We start from the raw sequence: 18,422 nt of genomic DNA on the forward strand, positions 1-18,422 counted from the left end.
TATGGTGTGTACGCCGTGCCTACATAGCACCCATTTAAATGTGATGATCTTCATTAGTCATTATTGGTGAAAAGCAAGGTAAAAAAGCCATGCCTCTGACATTTAACCCATGAATGAGTTACTCACCAGCACATGAACTACCACTATCACCACACAAGCATATTTAAACATGTACTTACTCCACTGGAGCGCGATGCTAGGTGTCGCTAAAGGTAGATAATGGCAAGGTGACAGGTCAGGAGCTTTCAGGGAGGGCTGAGGAGCTAAGAGGTTCAGTGGAGGGACAGCACTTTGCCTGATTGGTTATGGTCCCAGGGGAGATGGGTGGTGTGGAGACATGACATCATGGTGTCCTAGAACAAGAAGAGGTTGAAGATCAGAAGGTCAAGACAAGGTGCATCTTGTCTTGACCGTGGCACCATGCGAGGGAGGTCAACTGTGTATTGTCATCCAGCAATCTTTTACAATGGCAGCTGTTTCAGTCATATAGGTCAGGTTTAGAGGACCACTTTGCAATAAAAATAGGGCAGAAAAAGTGCAAATGCTGGGCGAGAAATACAATGCAATAAATGTGTTGTCTATTCTAATGAAACCTTAGAAATAATTATTCATTCCTATAGTAAAGATAGAGACTCCCTAGCCACATTCTGATGGAAGCATATCTGCTATTTTGGTCCCTACAGTCCTCTTCAAATCTATTTTGAGGCAGTTATGGGTATGAAGTTTGAAAATGCATATCCATTGCCATGAAAATGAAAATGCCATGTCAAAATATTGATGATGCTTCTTAAAAAAATGATGATACAATGTTTTTCAATAGTCTTTTTTTCTTTGTTTTTTTCAGATGTTTTGAATTCAACAGTTGTTGGAATAAATTAAAAACCTAGTCAAAAAACATTTGACGATTTGTCAATTCTGGGTTGGAATGAAATTGAAATTGGTGAAAACATTTCCAGTATTTACAGTATTTATTTATATCCACTTTCTTGTTTTTTAAAAAATACTTTACAAATCACCTTTTTACACAGCATTTGGGAAAGTAATGGTGCTTGTAATTCTCTGTCAGCTAAAAACGTATTCACTTATTCAAATGGCTTGGTGGAGCGTGCTTGATATTTTATTACCACCATTATATAGTAAATCATAACCTATACTCCATGGAGCATCTGAATATGAACATGCAGTAGAAATCGTAAAAAATGAAGTGTTTGCCTCACTTTTACTACAGCATGTGGTGAGACTGGGGAGTGGTGATTTATGGGTAAGTGAACGCATGAAGTGGAAATGGAAGCTGCTTTCCCGTCACTAAACGCTGCTTAGAGTCCTTCTGCTAATGGCTACAGAATGGATTGATGAAAGATTGCAAACTGAAAGGATGACTAGAACAGACTGACAGGTACATGCAGTGGAGATGATGCACCTTGTAACCAGGCTGTGTACGCCGCAATCAGACAACTGACTCATGACACAGGTGCACGCTCCAACGATCTGCATGTAATGTGAGCTGATTATTAGCAAACTATTCAGACTGGATTTAGTGATGTGGTGAGGGTAGAAAAGTAGAAATTTATCTTCGTTTGACCCATCCTTCAGTGCTGCTGGGGCAACATGTCAGGAGCAGTCGCAAACCCATCTCCAGATCTTGAGCTAGACTTGCTCAGTACTACCTTAGCCGGAGTATTGTACCTATTGTGAATGTTTTGGTTTTATGGGAGGAAACCCATCCAGAGCTCAGGAGAAATATGTAAACTTTACAAACTTTTGGTTCCACAATTGCAATTTAATAATCCAGTAGCAAACTTTTATACACACACCTCCACCTGTTGTTATTGCTTTATATGGACTTACTTGGGTTTTTTGTTTGTATTGTTTTTTGAACAGGGCACCCATGACAAAGAGATGGATTCCCCTATATAAATAAAGATAAAGAAAGAAAGAAAAGCCGGGTAGCCTGTCAGTCGGTCTACACCAGGGCAGCTATGGCACAGCAAAGTGAACCAACTGCACCAACTTTTAGCACCAGGAAAATGTGTGATAAAACAAAGGCATTATTGTAAGTAACACTTAATGTTGTCCCTAAATCGGCCAAATTGTTTAAACGTTCCATAGTTTTTACAGTCTATCTAGGACAATGTTTGTGTACATGTGATTCTGGTTTATTATGGTTTCTAATTTGAGTTTTTACTACCATGCATAAAAATGGCTTGTAATAGCATAGTCTCATCATATAATCGCTGCACATTTTAAACAGTGCAAGCAGTCTAAAACCACTAAGTCATAGATATATCAAGCTCTACATTCTCAATATATGTAAACATGTTTACAACTCCTCCCTCTGAGATGTTTTCTTTAATAGAACTTTAATGTAATTCACTGACATGTTTTTAATTTGGTCGTTGGCACCATATGCTCCGACTGGCACATGGTGAGAGCCATTTCCATCAACACCTGTTCTCATTACCACTGATGATATTTAATTAGAATACATCTAATGTTAAAAATGTCAGCAATTTTGGCACACAAGGTTTGCTCTGCACCAGTGAGAATGCCACGAGTGTTTCCTGTGATTGTAGCGGTATTTTAATCAGCTCTACGCTGACAGCCAGAGTGTGTCTTTGGAGTGTCTATTACATTTCTATTTAAAACAGACAGATTGAGCCAAAATACAATCAATTCAGAGGGAATTCTTCAGTGATTCTCCTCTTGGAAGCATAATGAAATCGCTTAGCTGTATTGTAGTCTATGTCAATAAACTAAGCCAGAGAAGTAGAGACAGAGGGTTGGCTAGAAGCTGTGTTTATTGCATTTAAATCACTCAAGCGTCCTAAGTGACTCTTTATATTTGATACAAGATAACTTTGGGACTTGGTGTAACACTGTGTTTGGGTGGCTGTGAATGTAGTCATTTTTAGTGGACAAAATCTGGTTTGGATTTTGATCTCCACACGCCAAAGTGCCATAGTCGCACCTTCTGTGTTATGTCATGGTAATAGCAGAGCTCGACACAACTTGACTCAGTGTTCTCAGTCATCAAGTCTATTTTCCACCAATCACGGTTCACACAGCCGCCACTCTCAGCAAAGAAACTGTTAAACTACGGAATTTATGTGAAAATGTGAACAAGTCCAAATATCCCTCATGATAATTTTAGTGTTTCAGAGTATGAGTTCATTACACACATTTTTGTACAAGAGGAAGCTTTTGAGAATGATGGGAGGACATTCGTGGGTGATTGCTTTTGTACAAAGACAAGGTTTGGAGTAGCTTTTCTCAGATGCTGCATTGTTTATTGGCAGGGAGAATGTTCAGGCAGGAGACACAGGTGTACACTTTATTGTTTTGGAAGGCACACGTTTCATTCATACTCAGAGGACACCATGGGCATTTCAAAAGTGTAAAAATCTATTGTCATGCTTTTTCATCCAACAAACCATCTGTCTCTTAGCAAGTGGATATTTGCCTTAGCAGTTAAAGGTCCTATATTACACAAAATTGACTCTCACAAGTTTTAAGCCACGTTATAATGTTGTGACCTCATCAAAAACATACCTGGAGTTGTGTTTTGTTTCATTCACATATGTTTGTAATTCTTTGTTATTAGTCTGTCTATATCCCCAAAGCTCTGTTCTACCTTGTGATGTCATGAAGAGGTAGTTTTCATGTTAACACCTACTTTTTACCTTTAGTTCAGTAGAGATTGACAATTACAAGACTGACATTATCCAAATGATTCCAGTGCAGGTAAAAGGAGTTTAAAAACACAGTGGAGCACTTCCTATGTATATTATCACATGACATCAAAAGATAGAACAGAGTGTTTTCTGTTTGAGAGAAGAACTCAGCCTAAATATGCAGTATTTGTGTGTTAAACAAAACAAAACATAACTCCAGGTATATCTGTGATGATGAAACAACATTAGATCTGGGTTTGGGTCTGGCACTAAGAGCAAACTGCTTCTAACAATTTGTGGTTTCTTTTAATTTAAAATCATACTACATATTTCAGTCTTGTTATATCATACATACATATAAATGACACTGACTGTGTACAATCATCACTGACATTTCAAATAATTGAGGAGTCTGGCTTCTGACTTCACAGCTTCTTGGTGTTATTTTGTCCATTTTATTTTGCTGCTCCTTAGCAATTTAGGTCTGTCAGGAAACACATTAACTTTGTTTTCTCCAATAGTTAATCAACATGTCACAGCCCAGACACCTCTCTGTGTGAAGCAGCTCCTCCTTAGGTGCCCAACTGATGGTTAGTTCCAATTAGACCTGTCCCTTTGCTTTTGTCACTTCTGACCATCCTGTCCTGCCCTCACCTTTGTCCAGGTACATATTACAGAGTGTATTTTTTCCCTTTGAAAGTTTATTTTCTATATATTTTAAGAAGTAAACACAATTCGGGAAAATTATAATAAGGGGTGCAAAAGCAGATTCTATAAGATCTTGTATCAATAGAGCCCTAATGTTTTCAAATGGGGAAAACACTCTAATGTGCCATATGGTAAGTGGATTTCCATGTATAAATGGCCTAATAAGCACTAGCTACCTAAAAAAGTTAATTAGGGACATTGCTACTTGCAAACTGTTTGTATAATGTGCAATACCTAGGTACAGGATCTTACTGCATTAGCCTTATTGCACTTTCACACATTATACAAGTTTGGGGTAGACTGAAGGAACCAAAGCTGCCAATCTGTGCCAATAGCCCCTTCAACCACCATCAATCACTCAGCACATTCACACTAGGCGGGGAAGTGAACACTATACACAGATGCGAGCCAAACCTTCGGGTTTGGTGGATGAATGCTGCAACCAATGAGCCCCACTCGCCCCAGCCTGGGTATGAATCCAAATCTACCGAAGCCCTCCAAACTTTATACAGCAAAAGAGCACACCAAAATAAAATTATATCACTATTTCAAAAGAAAATAGGTCAGTTTATTTGTTTACACTGTATGCTGATAAAAAGGCACTGTATCATGTAAATGTAATTTAAAATAATGAGTACCACTGTATTTTACAATGACCTATAAAAGTAACATTATAAATTGTTAGCATCTAATAATGTTTATGAGGACATATGCTTCTTATTGGTTGTCAACCAGATGTATCACATCTTCCCATATGCACGCCCATAAAAGTAGTAGTAATCAGCCAGTATAGCTTAGAGTTGCTACATGATTAGTACCAATTAAACTTACAGTAAAAAGTCTTCCGGTCTAATAAATATTTTCTGTGTTTAACACATGCATATTGCACAAATCGGTCACCGTGTACTCCCCAGCTGCTGAAAAGATCCTTCCATTCTCCAAGGACATGTATTGTGTCTCCTTACCCTCTAGAGTCTTTCCAGTGCTCTTTATTCCACAAGTCTCTAGACAGTTAAATCTCCCTCGCCTTCACTTAATCTCATTCACACATGTATTTTCCCCATCCTCCCAGTTAACTTCAGACATGTATCAGCTGTCTCTCAACAAAAATGCACTCTGTAGGAAAACATCAACGATTTGGTCTAGTTGAAGAGTTTCAGCTTTGGTCTAAAGGTGTATCTTCAAGCCTGGCCTGACACCTTGTGGCCACAAAAAAAAAATACTAAAGCTGACATAACTCTAAAAACGGCATCCACGAGGCTATAAATACATTTAACAAATACATTTTTGCAAGCAGTCTATAATTATGGAGAAATTTGAATAAATATTTAGACTTTTTTTTTTTTTTTTTTTTTTTTTTTTTTAATTCTGCTTGGTTATCTAAACTCAAAATGGTTTGTTTTAAAAACAAGCCCTCAGAAGGTCAAGGTGTTATTTCTGGTTTAGTCTTGGTTTAGTTCTGACTTCACACTTTTGGATTAGTTTGTTCTTATTTAGACCCTATTTAGTCATAGATTGTTCTTGGTTTGGTTTCTACAAAAAAAAAGTGTAAGAGAGCATAGATAAACTGCTCTTGAACAAAATCGGTAACTCTATTACTTGTGATTTCCAAGCTGATTACTGTTGATTACTGTTTTTTTTTCTTCTTTTTTATAGTTTTAGTCTTACGAACAGCTTTTAATTTGAAGGCACATGACCTTCAGGAAGACAATCCTGCCTAATGGGTTTGTATGTCAGTAGGTTTGACTTTCCTTCTCCACGGCAACCAGCTGTACACACTGACAGGACAGAAAGTATTGTGTTTGTACTTGTATTGTGTGTCTACCTGCAGGTAGGTGATATGCGGTTTTAGTGCAGCTACATTATTATGTATATTAAATATGTGCATAACTTGTCTTGTATTCCTCTGGCTGCAGAGTTTAACCATGGCTTATGCTGAAGGAAAGAGTGACATGGAGCGACTGGGAATCTTCAAGGAGATGGGTTACATTTCCATAGGGGACAAGTACAGCCCCCCAAACAATCGTAAGCAAGTTATATCTGTCATCTGAGTAAAGTTAATTTTGCTGTAAAAGGTGGATGGATTATTTTATTTGAGCAGCAATAGCCAAGTTATAAAATAATTATAAATCAGAAATCTGAGATGTTAGAGCACAAACCTTTGTAGGGACTATCCATTATACACAGCTTTGGGATATTTCTGGAATAACAGCATATGTTTTTAGGAAGTTTCAATAAAAATCGAAGCACACTTAAGAATGTAAATTAATTTCATATTTATTTTAGGTCCCTTTAATGAGTCAGCCCACCGCAGTAGGCAGATGCAAGCTGGCTATGCCACACAACGCTGTGCATTGCAGAACGGCTTCTTTGAGAAAACATACAACCGGATATTTGAACGTGAGGCGCTCAATGACCCAATAAGACTGGCCCGGCAATATCGGAACCAGCAGGCCAAGAAAATCTTGGGCAAAGCCTTCCTGCCCTCCAACGGCATCAAGAAACCGTGAGGGAAAATAGACGAACACTGATGACAATTTAAATATTGATTCAAGAACTTACTCCATTGGTCCCTTTGGTTGTCCAGGTGTGGATCAGGAAGTTACTATGGCACGCTCTCTGGACCAGTGGAAGCCATGAGTCCACAGACACTGCCCCGAAAACCACACAAGTCACCTGGGCGCAACATTATGACCTCCCCTGGCAAGAAAGGCAGTGGTTACAGGTTTATGGCAAGCAAAATGGCACCACATGTAGATTTTATATAAAGGACATTAATCTCTTTAAACTGGCCACAATATAAAATTAGTATACATCCTGCTATATAAACTAAAATGTTTTCTTTTGCAGCTATCCTAATGTGACCCTTTCCGGTATTGAGTTGTATGCTTCTGACCCATATGACAGAGCTAAGGAAATCCTAAAGGTAAGAGAAATTTAGACACAGCTTTCCCAGAACTGTGAGCTAGAATACAGCCACCCTTCTTCAAACTTCACCTAAATATATACATGTTTGGATGAGATACTGGCTCCCCTGAAATTGTAATATAGAGGACGCTCAAATTTCAGTGACAGCCCATGCGTTTTGTTGGCTTTCCCCGAACAACTGTGATAAGTTCGACAAAACAGAAATGGCACTGTGTTGTGATGACATCTTTTATGCACTGTGCATCATGCTGATCACTTGTTTTTCTGTTAAAGAAAGAAGTACTATCACATCACTCCAAAGTAAAGGCTGGACCCTTCAGGCTGAACCATCATCCAAAAGACTTTTTTCAGGACAATCCTTACCGCAGTGACAGACCGCCACCCCAGGCAAATAAGAAACTCCCCTCTATAAAGAAAGCATCCCCGGTTCCATTCAAACCCTCATCTCCTAGTAAACGGGTTAGTATGCTCTTATTCTGAACAAGACCTGAATATATGTTTGATATGGGTAAAAACAGAAAAACTTGACCTTATCAGATTGGAGGAATGAAGGCAGGAACATTTGATACTTACCCTTCACACTCTACTGATCCATACACCATTCGTCGCTCAAAAGCCATTCATCAGGGACCAGTCTTTCACCCAGCACCCGGTCCAAAAAGCACCCCTGTTAAAAGTATTGTTATGCACAATGTTAACAGGTAACACAGAGGTTTAATATTTAAAATTTTTATGCCATTATGTAAATTAATGAATGAAATGAGCTTGTCTTTTCACAGGATTGTGCACTCTGCAAATTACAGCTCAACCATCCCAGCGGTAATGTCAGTATGACTGTCATTATTGATAACCAGCAATGACCTTACTGTACCATTTATAAAACCATCTGTTTTAAGATGAGACCATTGTAGTCATCTATGGTTGTGTGTAAAATTGTTTTGAACAGTGGTACATGATTAGTAATGCAGCTCTTTATCAGATCAGGATGACAGAAGAGTGTAGTTTATCTCTTTACTAAACTTGCAAATATATTACACACAACAGTAACTATGGAATAATAATAAAAAATAAAAACAATAAAAAACGAAACGCTCTGTGTGTGATTTATAATTAAATCGCATTTAAATTATCAAAATAAAACAGTAGCCAATAATAGCCTAAATAAGTGGAACAAATGTAAAAGTAACAAATGTAAAAACAGCAAGTTCACGTAGGACTGACATTCTTTGCAGCTTTAATTTACTTCCTAATTTAGCTTACCCCGCAAAAGCAAGTATGGGATCGACCACGTGATTTCTTCATTGCATAAGAAACTCAATTACCCAGGATTCAGAGCGCCTTCTTACATAAACGTCCTTTCAACTTCCGTTCAGTCTCTTTCTCCGTAACGGCGAACATGCGGTGTGCTCGTTGTGCTGGGCTTGTCGATTTTGGTAAGTTTTTAGACGTTTAAATGCACCTTGGTTATAGTTAGGATATTTTTTACTTCATGTAACAGTGATGTTGCTAACCTTTTAGCCTACTATTTGGTTGTTTGCTATAAATACGTGTGTTCTACGGTTGGCTAACTTCTTGCACCATGAGGCTTGCTGACTGTTCTGTTACTACACAATATATATACATATACATATTCACAATTGTATGGATTATTTTTGTATGCATGTTATATACAAATGCGGTGTATTATTTATGTTTGAAGCTTAAAGCCCATTTACGCATTGCTTTTGTGTGTTTTAAACTATTTATTGATACAGGAAGTTTTTCTCCCCACGTGACCACACCTGGGGAAGATGACCATGGATGAAGATATATTCATAAATCTGCTGGTGGTGTAGATTTTCAGGTGAAAATCTCATTTATTTTTTTTTATTTAATTTTCCTCACCTTCCAGTTCTCAGTCAGCTGTCCAGACCTCCATGCCTGGTTCAGTGTTACAGAGCTGGTAGAGGAAGTCTCTGTGCTAGTCCTCAGCTCAGCAGGTTCTGTTTTAGAGTCTGCTGCTGCTGTGGTGAAGCAGAGCACGGCTCATTGAGAGTGGCCCTCCCTGATCAACTAGCAGGGTGGGCCTAGTATACGGCTGAACATTTCAACATCTCCATTTATACCGTCAGTAATTATAATACAAATGTTTACAGAGTTTCATTTGTTTGTAGGCTAGATGTGGCCATGGGTCTTGAGTTAAACCAGGAAACTGCCAATTTGCTGCTTGAAATGGAACGTGAGTATCCAAAATGTGTTCACTGCTTATTTCCTGCTGTGATGTTTGAAATAACACATCATGCTGACCAAATACAATGGTGAAAATTTTCAATACATTCTGAGCAATTTAACCTATACATAATATATAATATATGATGAGGTTGTCTCTATTCTGACTACATTTTTATTTTAACAGCTGCGTGCATGACTTGCAACATCTGACTTCTGAAGATGGGGTAAGAAATGTTCCACAAATGTGTAATGCTCAAACCAATTTTGTACTGCCATGTCAGAGCCTTGCATCTCTGTTGTGGAATCAAAGAATTGGGAGAGAATCTTCAGGACTTTGGCACAGGTTTAGGTAAGGCCTGTTTACCATAACCTGACTGAAGACCTGGTACAGTTACTCTGAAACTCCTTGCCTTTGTCTTTTATATAAATGTGTTTTGTTTTTTGTTTTTGTTTTCCAGAGCTAGTTGAACAAATGCATCAAGGTGTTGCTGGAGATGGGTGTGTGCGGCTTGGGAGATGCTCTTTGTTTGATTTTTACCTTTTTAGTCAAAATGCAACAAGGAAAAGTGCTTATAGATGGCACGATAAATTTCAACAAGATTCATTTGGGTTATCTATATAATAAACTAACATCTTCACATTATTATACAAACTTTCAACACTGAATAAAGTTTACCTAGATTTTATGCCGTCCTACTGAAATTAAGAGTATCTAGTTTAATTGTGTTGCAAAAGTTTTATTTGATTGGTTAAAAAGAAATATTTTGTCTGACATGGTATGTTTAGGAATCTAACTTAACAATTTTGATTAACATGCCTTTTTTTTGTATTGTGTTACAATGGTCAATGCATGCAGACAAAATTGCCTACAGAGAAAGAAGTGAAAGCATTAACTAAAATGTCTGCACAAAATATCAAATAAAAAGATGCGATATATTGTCTGTTGACTGGATTCCTTATCTCCTGACTCAAAACGTATGAGCCTGTCAAGGCGGTGAAAGAAATGGTAAATGATTACCAGTAGCCTGTTTTTGTGTGAAACTATCAACCTGAGACGGATAAACTTGCCGTTAAAGATGCACGACTCACTCGTTGGAAGTGCCAGACTTGTCCTAGCCAAGGGAAAAGGGGCAGGTCTGAAATGGAGGTGGAGTTTTTGCTTCAACTAAACTTGGAAGATCCAAGATCCTACTCCAGCTCTAAGGAGTTTCAAAACCAAAGCTCTGGTAAGTTACAACTTTTATTTCAATGCCGAGTTTATAAGTGAACAGTCCTTCCCTGTTAATAAGTGAAGGCCTAAGTTTATTGTGCGCAAAATGCTTGGTTGGCAAAAACTAAACAAACGGATGTTTAATCACGAGATGCACTCCATAGCAAACAGATTTCTATTTTTACTTTACCTTTTAAACCAAAAGCGTTGTTCTCGCTGAGCCAAAACCACCCTGGCCTCCTCTTTAATTAAAGGTAATTAATGTGGCCACAGACGAGTTTGGGCTCAGCGCGAACAACGCAAACAAAGCGCATTACGCATGAGTTTATGAACTTTTAGCAATATTCTGTGCAAATGGATGCCCCTAGCCCCGTTATGCAATACCACAAGTCTACAGCGCTCTTTAGTCAAAATGTATGTTTCACATAGAAAAGGAGAAGTATCCAGAGATTGTCTAACGCTTAAGAAGAAATCCTCCGGATGGAGATTACATAAACCCATTGAGAGCTTGTACTTATTGACATACGAGTACCATGAGCTCGACTTGCGGCTAGATAAAAAAAACAAATCTCTCTTAAGTTAAACTGTTTTGTAGTTGAAGAGTGAGGAAAGCCTTGTCCTTTGGAGCCCAGTGCAATGTCCAAGTACCTGCAGCATTTCACTGCTGTGGGTGACCAGCAGAAGGTCCAGTGGGAAGATGAGGAGCTGCATACAGTCAGTGAAGACCTGGGTCCGGCCACGGGACAGTTCCCTCCTGCTCTGACCTTCAGGGACTCTCTGAAGAGGCTCTACAGCTCTGAGCGCTTCCAGGTACACATCTGTTTCTGCATATGCCACTTTGAATAAACCTTCCAATAGCCTGGGTTTGTGCTTTTTCTTTAAGGTTGCAGTTGTATGTTTGGTCATTCTTGATGCAGTATTTGTCCTGGCTGAGCTTATGATTGATCTGGCTATTATTCAGTTGGAACACGGACACATTGCTCCTGAGGTAAGTATATCAGTTTTGTCATCTAGAATAATGACTCAAAACCATCCCTTTCCCAAGAAAGAGGTGGCTGAATGATAATGAAATGGGAATTAAATTTAATTTGTCAAATTCACATCACAGTAGCCACAGTCAAGTCTTGGAAGGGTCTTATTAAACATGTTGTAAAAAAAAGAAGCCGATTTCCTGTGCAGGTGTTTCATTACCTGAGCCTGGCCCTTCTGACATTCTTCATGGTGGAGCTGATGGGAAAGCTGTACGCCTACCGTCTGGAGTTCTTTCATCACAAGTTTGAGGTGTTTGACGGACTGGTGGTAGTCGTGTCGTTTGTGCTTGATGTTGTCTTCATCTTCAGAGAGGATGCGTTTGATGCCATGGGTCTACTCATCCTGCTGCGACTGTGGAGAGTGGCCAGAATAATCAATGGTACAAACAAACACACATGATAAAATGATAAACATGATAAATTTGATAAAATTCACATAACACTTATACCAGTAGGCCTCAACAGATTAAAGGTCCTATATTACACAAACGTGACTCCTGTGAGCTTGTAGCCATGTTAGATGTTACCTTATCAAAAATATACCAGGAGTTGTGTTTCATTTCATTCACACATTTGAGTAATTCTACATTATTACAGTGGCTGTCTACATCTCCAAAGCTCAAAATGCTGTTTCACCTGGTGATATTATTAAATTGTAGTTTTGAAGTTAACAAGTATTTTAGCCTCAATTGAACTGCTTACTGTACAATACACTATAATAACTTAAAGTTGTTTTATAGTTAAAGAAAAATTCTGGACAAAATATTTTTTGAGTGAAGATGTTTTGCTCCTCATCCAATCTGCTTCTTCAGAACTGAAGAAGCTATTTATGAGAATCTTCATGCAATCACATACATCATTTTCTTAAGTTTTGTGATATTGATCTATCTAGCCAGAAATAGCCAAGCTAACATGGCCATGTGCCCCAGGTATTCTGGTGTCAGTGAAGACTCGAGCAGACCAGAGGCTCCACAAACTGAAGGAGAGTTACGACCACCTTGTCCAGCGAGTCACAGAGCTGCAAGCGCGCACTGATAAACTGGTGACTATTACATTTTTCAGATAAAAAATAGTACAGCATAATTAGATTTGATGGATCAGAATTGTCTGTCATAACTAAACCAGTAATACTAACTGCTTATAATTTTATGCTTCTATTCTAGGAACAAGAAAATCAGAAACTTGAAGCTCTCCTGAAAAAACACAACATAGATTCCTAGATGAAGAATACTTTTGAAGTTACTACTGTTCTTGAGTGTTATAGACCTGATTCTTAGCACATAACAATGAGAAATAACATTTCATTGTTTTGAGAAATCAAGTTTCATTGAAATTATTTTTCCATTATTGTCTGATGTGATTCTGTGTGATGTTATATCAACATTAACTTGAATGTTGCAGTGCATCGGTTATATTTGTCTGTATATAGTAAAAAAAATGTATCACCATAAAATTATAGTGAAACACACTGAAATAATTATCAAAATATGTACATATACAATATGATTTATTTACATTAAAATAAATATAATATTTTCAGTTATAAACAAGTGTCACTGAACAAAACTATTTACACAGTCATAAGCTGCCATTAAACAGTGTTATATAAATTCATGTACCGGTACATGCATTATACAAAAGGGAAGAAAAAGTCAAAAGGCAACTTGGCATCAATTGTGGGCATGGCTCTGTATCCACGAGTAGCAGGAGCAGACACTGAAATAAAAGCCACTGATGTCTGAACTGGTAAAACAGCACTTCCTCCAGACAGCAGAGTCTACGGGAAAATTAATTCAGCTTCTGGGTTTAAATTCTTACAACTGTAAACACAAACCTGTGCTGTAATTCCAGTTTTCTTACCAATTGACTGGTGTTAGTCTGAATAATTTCTTTTACGCTCACAATCTGTGCCTGAGGATTCACCAGGGTTCCATATTTGGTCCATTCAATTTCTAAATGAAGTGACAGAGGAATGCCACAGCCTTGGGAGTCCTGCAAAATATTGCATGCAGTTAAAATATACAGAAAAAAGGTAAGACATCAACATATATTTGATGTGTATGTATATATACATATATATATATATGTATATATAATTTTAACCTGTGGATTAAATGCTCTCCTGATAGCCACCCAGTCTAGTGATTTCTCTATAGGAGAATTTCCAAAAGATGCCACAAAGTGGGGATAATTCTGTCCCCTTAGAACATCTAGTAACACTTGAGAGATTAGGGTGCAATTTGTTATATCAGCCAGTCTGAAAAAAGACAAAAAATAAAAAATCCTAAAATCCAGTAATCCAGTACTTTTAATACAAAAATAACTTGCCTCAGTGTACAACCAGTTACAGAATTGTGCCCAAATAAAATTTGAGATCGCAGCTGTGGACCCTGCAAACAGTCCTGGTCTACTGAGCTTTGCAAAAGAGACAGTGTGTTTTTGGGATTGATGCTTCGAGAAAGACCTGTGGAGGCCAATTGTTAAGAAATATAACAAAGCAATAAAGAAAATGAAAAATACTGACTTGGTTTATTACGTGATTTTTGGACACTTAAAGATGCCTTCATTGCATTATTTATTCACTCCCCACCTGGTGATAGTTAGTAGCTGTCCTTTGTTAGACCCTCATCCACCCTCATGGCCACATCACATTCACACATAAGTATTTGAAACTGTCTTGCCCAGAGATATAATAAAAGATGGGGTGGAACCATCCACCTTGAATGCTCCATGCAACTTTATTGAAAAGGATATTCTGGTGTTTTGTATGCTGATATAAGTGGCAATCCAACCACGTAGCCAGGATTCCCACTGAACTGGACAACCACCTCAGGTCCATCCTCCTGTTAAAAAACAAGCATGTCCTGTAAAGACAAAATGAAATAAAAATGTGATAATGTATAAAATGATATGATCTTACTTCAGAAAACCTAATCTCAAAGACTTGTTCAAAAGGCATGGGAGTGTCTTGCACATATCCGAGCACCAAAGATGCAGCCACATTAACTATCTCTCCAGCAGGGTTGTACTGGACCACATATGCAACCTAAGAAGCACAGATGTTTAGTCAACAGCAGACGGGATATTTGGGCTACTGTAGACATATGGTCATACCTCTAACACGACATTGGCACACAAACGTGGGTTCAGAAGAACTGGGAGAAAATCTCCATCACTGAACTGCACCTCAGTCTGAGCACCTTCCAAAGACTGCAACACTAAAGATGCTACTTCCACAGGAACAAGCTGCAAAAATTGTAAAGAATATTATTAATATTTTTTATTTATTCTTGTACTTTAGAAGTTTAGTAGTTTAGAAATTTTGGGTCAATGTGACAACACTTGATTACTTCCCCTTTCCTTAGTGAGTCAATGTTCCCAATACTTCTGTATTTGTAAATTCTTTTGACATGTTTTAAAATGTCAGATGAACTCACAACAATACTTACAGCTGCAGCAGTAGATTTCCCCTGAAAACAAACCAAAATGAATTTAGTGAGGTTTACCTTGGAGATAAACAAGTAAGAAGCCACAAATTTATTAAAGGACAATGTTTTCATAAATAACTACAAAATCATGTCTGAAAATGATGATGATGTAGAACCTCACAGAAGAGACTTGGAAGCTGGTGTATGTGTCCATGCTCAGAGCTGATAGGCTCTCACAGTCCTGCTGAAGGTCCACGCGCCTCGAACAGCGATTGCTTTGTTTGTTCAGGAAAGCTGTGGAAAAATCATGTCAGTGGACAAACCATCTGCATTACATTTAAGTGATAAATGTTACATTTGCTTATCTTAACTTCACTTCTGAACATTTTACTATTTTTCAACTTAATGAGACTTGCTTGTGACTTGCTCTTTGAACCTTGTAGAATAACAAGCAGTATATGTCAGTAATCACATGTTCTAAACAGGCACATTTACATTATTGATAACTTCCAAATCATCACAATTATAATGACGGAACATATCCATCCTATTAATATTTGATAAACTGGTGTTATTTTATACATAAATGTACAATACCTGCAGGGTTTGAATCCACACAGTCCATAGTAATACCAGAGGATGGAAGATAGATAATGTCTCTTTGTCCATTGGCCACAGTGGTTTGCATAATATCCCCATACTAAAGTCAAACGAACATGAAATTGGACTTATTTAGATTTCTAAAACTGCCAGTGTGTGAACTGTGTCAGTTCAACACTACTCACCTGATATCCAGGTGAGGTCTGTGGCTCTATTGCAGATCCCTGACCACTGTCTGGGCTGAAATTAAAGCTGGTGAACTTCTCAAAAATAGAGTCAAAGTTTCTGTCAGTTGGAAGAGCTGGCGGTGGGTGGTACAGCCCATCAACCCCTAGGTAAGGACATTAGTCATGAAGTATTTGAAATAAATCCACAGGTTTATTCACTGTCTGTAAAATGCATGAACTTACGGTTTTGGAAATAAATGCAATCATAATTCTTGTCATACTGCACAGATGACTGTAGCTCTGAGTAGCCATCTATTGTAGTACTCAGTGAGTAGGTGGCCACTTCCTGGTTGCATAGTCTCCTGCTGCCTCTGAATACAGATGTGGAAACAAACAATTTTTTTTGTTTCAGTTATTCATCTTAGTTTAGGACTGATGAAAAATGACAACTGTTTTCATAATAACCAACAACAACAAAATAATAATTTGAATTGCGAAAAGTCCGTAAAAATAGCATACCTAAACAGGAAACTAAGACTTAATTTTTGTGAATAATAGTTGATTTATTTACCTGACCGTGTGCACGGAGCAGGCAGTGAAAAGAGCCAGCTCAGGACCACACTTTTTGTCACAGCAGCAGTTCATATCACACACGTCTATGTGCATATCACAGGGACACATTGCTGCCACTGAAAAACAACATGATTGATCAGGGCAGTAAAAAACATAGTTCAGTGTCATGTTTAAGGTTATTAGCATATCATTATAATGTCCTTACACAAGATAAATCAACAGAAGCAATTACAATTAAATGACTTCACAAAATATATAGCCTGTAAAATTGGATTTTCTTATGGAGAATTTGTAGACACTCAACACTTAAGCATTATTTATTCACCAGAATCACTACTAGTCTAACTTAGACAAGGTGGGTGAGGTGTCATCCCTAATGCATATGGGCAGTAAATAGGTAAAGAAACATTGCAAATTGTAATTCATTATCAATTATGCAGTGGAAAACGTTTTATTTAAAAACTAAAATAATAAGCAAGTTACCACTGATGTCAGGTTGAGGGAGGCGGCCGGATAAGGGCAGAGGGTCCTCGGGCAGGTCTGGTTCTGGAGGCTCGGGGCTGATGCTGGAGATTCGGGTTGTTGACTCAAACTGCGTAGGTTCTGTTGTTGTATAAACATCTGTAATATTAAATGTGCTGTTCTGATCAGGATACATTGTCGTATTCGAGTTGTAAGAGATATTATTCTCAGAAGCAATTAATATATTGTTAATAACAATATTTACAAGCACAGTGTAAAATAGAGCACAGAAGGACGCCATTTTTGTTTAACGGTTGCTATGGTTCTTCTTCTACGTCTTCTCCTTTTGATAAATATGAGCGCCCCCTGTAGTCCACGAGCTACCCCTGTAGGCCGGAGTCAAATATGGCGAGGCAAATTAGAAATGAAATTAAACCTTAAATCCTATGAAAAGTATGCATTTAGCGAAAAGGAAATAAAAAAAATGCGACTTGGCATCAGTTGTGGGCATGGCTCTGTATCCACAAGTAGAAGAGCAGATGAAAGCCACACATGTTTGGACCATGGCTCTGTTAAGACACCAAAGACTTGATTTGAGTTTCAATTAAAACTCTACTCTACAAATGTACTTTTTTTCTCTCGCTCTAAAACTCCTGTTTTCTTATCAGTTCAGTATTAATTTGTGCTTGAGGATTCTCCAGCACTCCGTATTTGGCACATTTTTGTCCACAGGATGGCAGTCTTGGCCTATAAAAAAGTTTTTGTGGCTCGTAGTTTTTGTTTTGCCCACTGGTTTATGGGCTGCACAACATTCTGCGATTGGCCTATGACAAAATACATTACTGGCTTGTGCAAACCAATGAAATAAAACTGAATAATCTATATTTTGATACGTTATCCCACTCATATTTAATACCAACACCACTTCTGCTGCTTGAGCACAGAAACTTGAAGATGAATAAACCTATCAAGTTGTTATCAAAACATAGGTCCTACTCATAAAGACAGAGAATGTGTCTGCATTGAATGTGCAACTTATTCAGACAACGTCATAGGCTTACTCTTTTAGGCTGTATAAAAAGTGAGATTTGCCTATGCACCATGATATAAATGTTTTTCTTCTCTTGTGCAGAGAAATCAAGTCATCTCGGATGTAGACTACTGCATTCAATAGTGTAATGTATTGGCACCAATTGCTCTTCCAGTCTCTGTGCGTTACGATTGATACAAATTCAAGTTCATATTGTGTTTTTGCAGTTATTATATATGAGCGTCCTTCTATGCCCCACCATATTTAACAACAAATGTTTCCGTCTTTTTGTATAATTTGAGGTGGTCACCATAACAGTGGCTGAATATTTGAGCAGAAGTTAGAGTTTCATAATGGAAGACACTTGATCCACCATCTGTTTATCTAGACCTGTGAATGTGTG

At 37.9% G+C, this 18,422-nt stretch overlaps 3 protein-coding genes and 2 long non-coding RNA genes across 7 annotated transcripts; 3 read left to right on the top strand and 2 right to left on the bottom strand.

Moving 5' to 3' along the window:
* Positions 1–324: 324 nt before the first annotated feature.
* LOC129456582 (uncharacterized) lies at positions 325–7,963 on the bottom strand. Its single transcript, XR_008648852.1, has 3 exons — positions 7,881–7,963; positions 6,942–7,079; positions 325–353 (listed from the first exon to the last, which is right to left on the bottom strand). It is a non-coding gene; the product is annotated as an uncharacterized LOC129456582 (long non-coding RNA).
* Positions 6,154–8,216, top strand: c10h4orf47 (chromosome 10 C4orf47 homolog). The gene is made up of 8 exons (XM_033973738.2): positions 6,154–6,210; positions 6,296–6,404; positions 6,666–6,885; positions 6,967–7,104; positions 7,230–7,305; positions 7,581–7,766; positions 7,845–8,008; positions 8,087–8,216. Exons 2-8 carry the CDS (start codon positions 6,305–6,307, stop codon positions 8,139–8,141), a joined length of 939 nt encoding a protein of 312 aa, XP_033829629.1. The 5' UTR covers positions 6,154–6,210; positions 6,296–6,304; the 3' UTR covers positions 8,142–8,216.
* A 453-nt stretch (positions 8,217–8,669) lies between these two features.
* LOC117377835 (uncharacterized) lies at positions 8,670–10,206 on the top strand. Of its 3 annotated transcripts, none has more exons than XR_008648850.1 (5): positions 8,670–8,740; positions 9,062–9,150; positions 9,461–9,525; positions 9,703–9,867; positions 9,977–10,206. It is a non-coding gene; the product is annotated as an uncharacterized LOC117377835 (long non-coding RNA). The 3 variants fall into 3 exon arrangements; XR_004541960.1 differs by having other exon boundaries at positions 9,703–9,742; XR_008648849.1 differs by lacking the exon at positions 9,977–10,206 and having other exon boundaries at positions 9,703–9,949.
* A 442-nt stretch (positions 10,207–10,648) lies between these two features.
* Positions 10,649–13,196, top strand: hvcn1 (hydrogen voltage-gated channel 1). The gene is made up of 6 exons (XM_033974214.2): positions 10,649–10,744; positions 11,324–11,538; positions 11,612–11,716; positions 11,908–12,139; positions 12,689–12,801; positions 12,923–13,196. The coding sequence occupies exons 2-6, from the start codon at positions 11,365–11,367 to the stop codon at positions 12,977–12,979; spliced, it is 681 nt and encodes a 226-aa protein (XP_033830105.1). The 5' UTR covers positions 10,649–10,744; positions 11,324–11,364; the 3' UTR covers positions 12,980–13,196.
* A 190-nt stretch (positions 13,197–13,386) lies between these two features.
* On the bottom strand, positions 13,387–17,300 carry tctn1 (tectonic family member 1). The gene is made up of 14 exons (XM_055224744.1): positions 17,011–17,300; positions 16,526–16,643; positions 16,198–16,325; positions 15,973–16,118; positions 15,785–15,887; positions 15,369–15,481; positions 15,209–15,229; positions 14,874–15,005; positions 14,680–14,805; positions 14,513–14,602; positions 14,088–14,224; positions 13,863–14,016; positions 13,620–13,751; positions 13,387–13,536 (listed from the first exon to the last, which is right to left on the bottom strand). Exons 1-14 carry the CDS (start codon positions 17,288–17,290, stop codon positions 13,390–13,392), a joined length of 1,827 nt encoding a protein of 608 aa, XP_055080719.1. The 5' UTR covers positions 17,291–17,300; the 3' UTR covers positions 13,387–13,389.
* Between the last annotated feature and the right edge of the window lie 1,122 nt (positions 17,301–18,422).

The sequence above is a fragment of the Periophthalmus magnuspinnatus genome, chromosome 10 (assembly GCF_009829125.3).
Source record: "Periophthalmus magnuspinnatus isolate fPerMag1 chromosome 10, fPerMag1.2.pri, whole genome shotgun sequence".
Taxonomy (NCBI): Eukaryota; Metazoa; Chordata; class Actinopteri; order Gobiiformes; family Gobiidae; genus Periophthalmus; species Periophthalmus magnuspinnatus.

Bases quoted from the DNA above. Each gene is read 5' to 3' on its own strand.
- c10h4orf47 (XM_033973738.2), top strand. From the start codon at position 6,305: ATGGCTTATGCTGAAGGAAAGAGTGACATGGAGCGACTGGGAATCTTC. The intron at 7,306-7,580 runs GTAAGAGAAATT...TTTCTGTTAAAG, and splicing joins GAGCTAAGGAAATCCTAAAG to AAAGAAGTACTATCACATCA. The intron at 7,767-7,844 runs GTTAGTATGCTC...TGACCTTATCAG, and splicing joins CCTCATCTCCTAGTAAACGG to ATTGGAGGAATGAAGGCAGG.
- hvcn1 (XM_033974214.2), top strand. From the start codon at position 11,365: ATGTCCAAGTACCTGCAGCATTTCACTGCTGTGGGTGACCAGCAGAAG. The intron at 12,140-12,688 runs GTACAAACAAAC...CATGTGCCCCAG, and splicing joins AGTGGCCAGAATAATCAATG to GTATTCTGGTGTCAGTGAAG. The intron at 12,802-12,922 runs GTGACTATTACA...CTTCTATTCTAG, and splicing joins AAGCGCGCACTGATAAACTG to GAACAAGAAAATCAGAAACT.
- tctn1 (XM_055224744.1), bottom strand. From the start codon at position 17,290: ATGGCGTCCTTCTGTGCTCTATTTTACACTGTGCTTGTAAATATTGTT. The intron at 16,644-17,010 runs GTAACTTGCTTA...GTTGTTTTTCAG, and splicing joins CCCTCAACCTGACATCAGTG to TGGCAGCAATGTGTCCCTGT. The intron at 14,225-14,512 runs TATCCTTTTCAA...TTGGCCTCCACA, and splicing joins CAGCATACAAAACACCAGAA to GGTCTTTCTCGAAGCATCAA.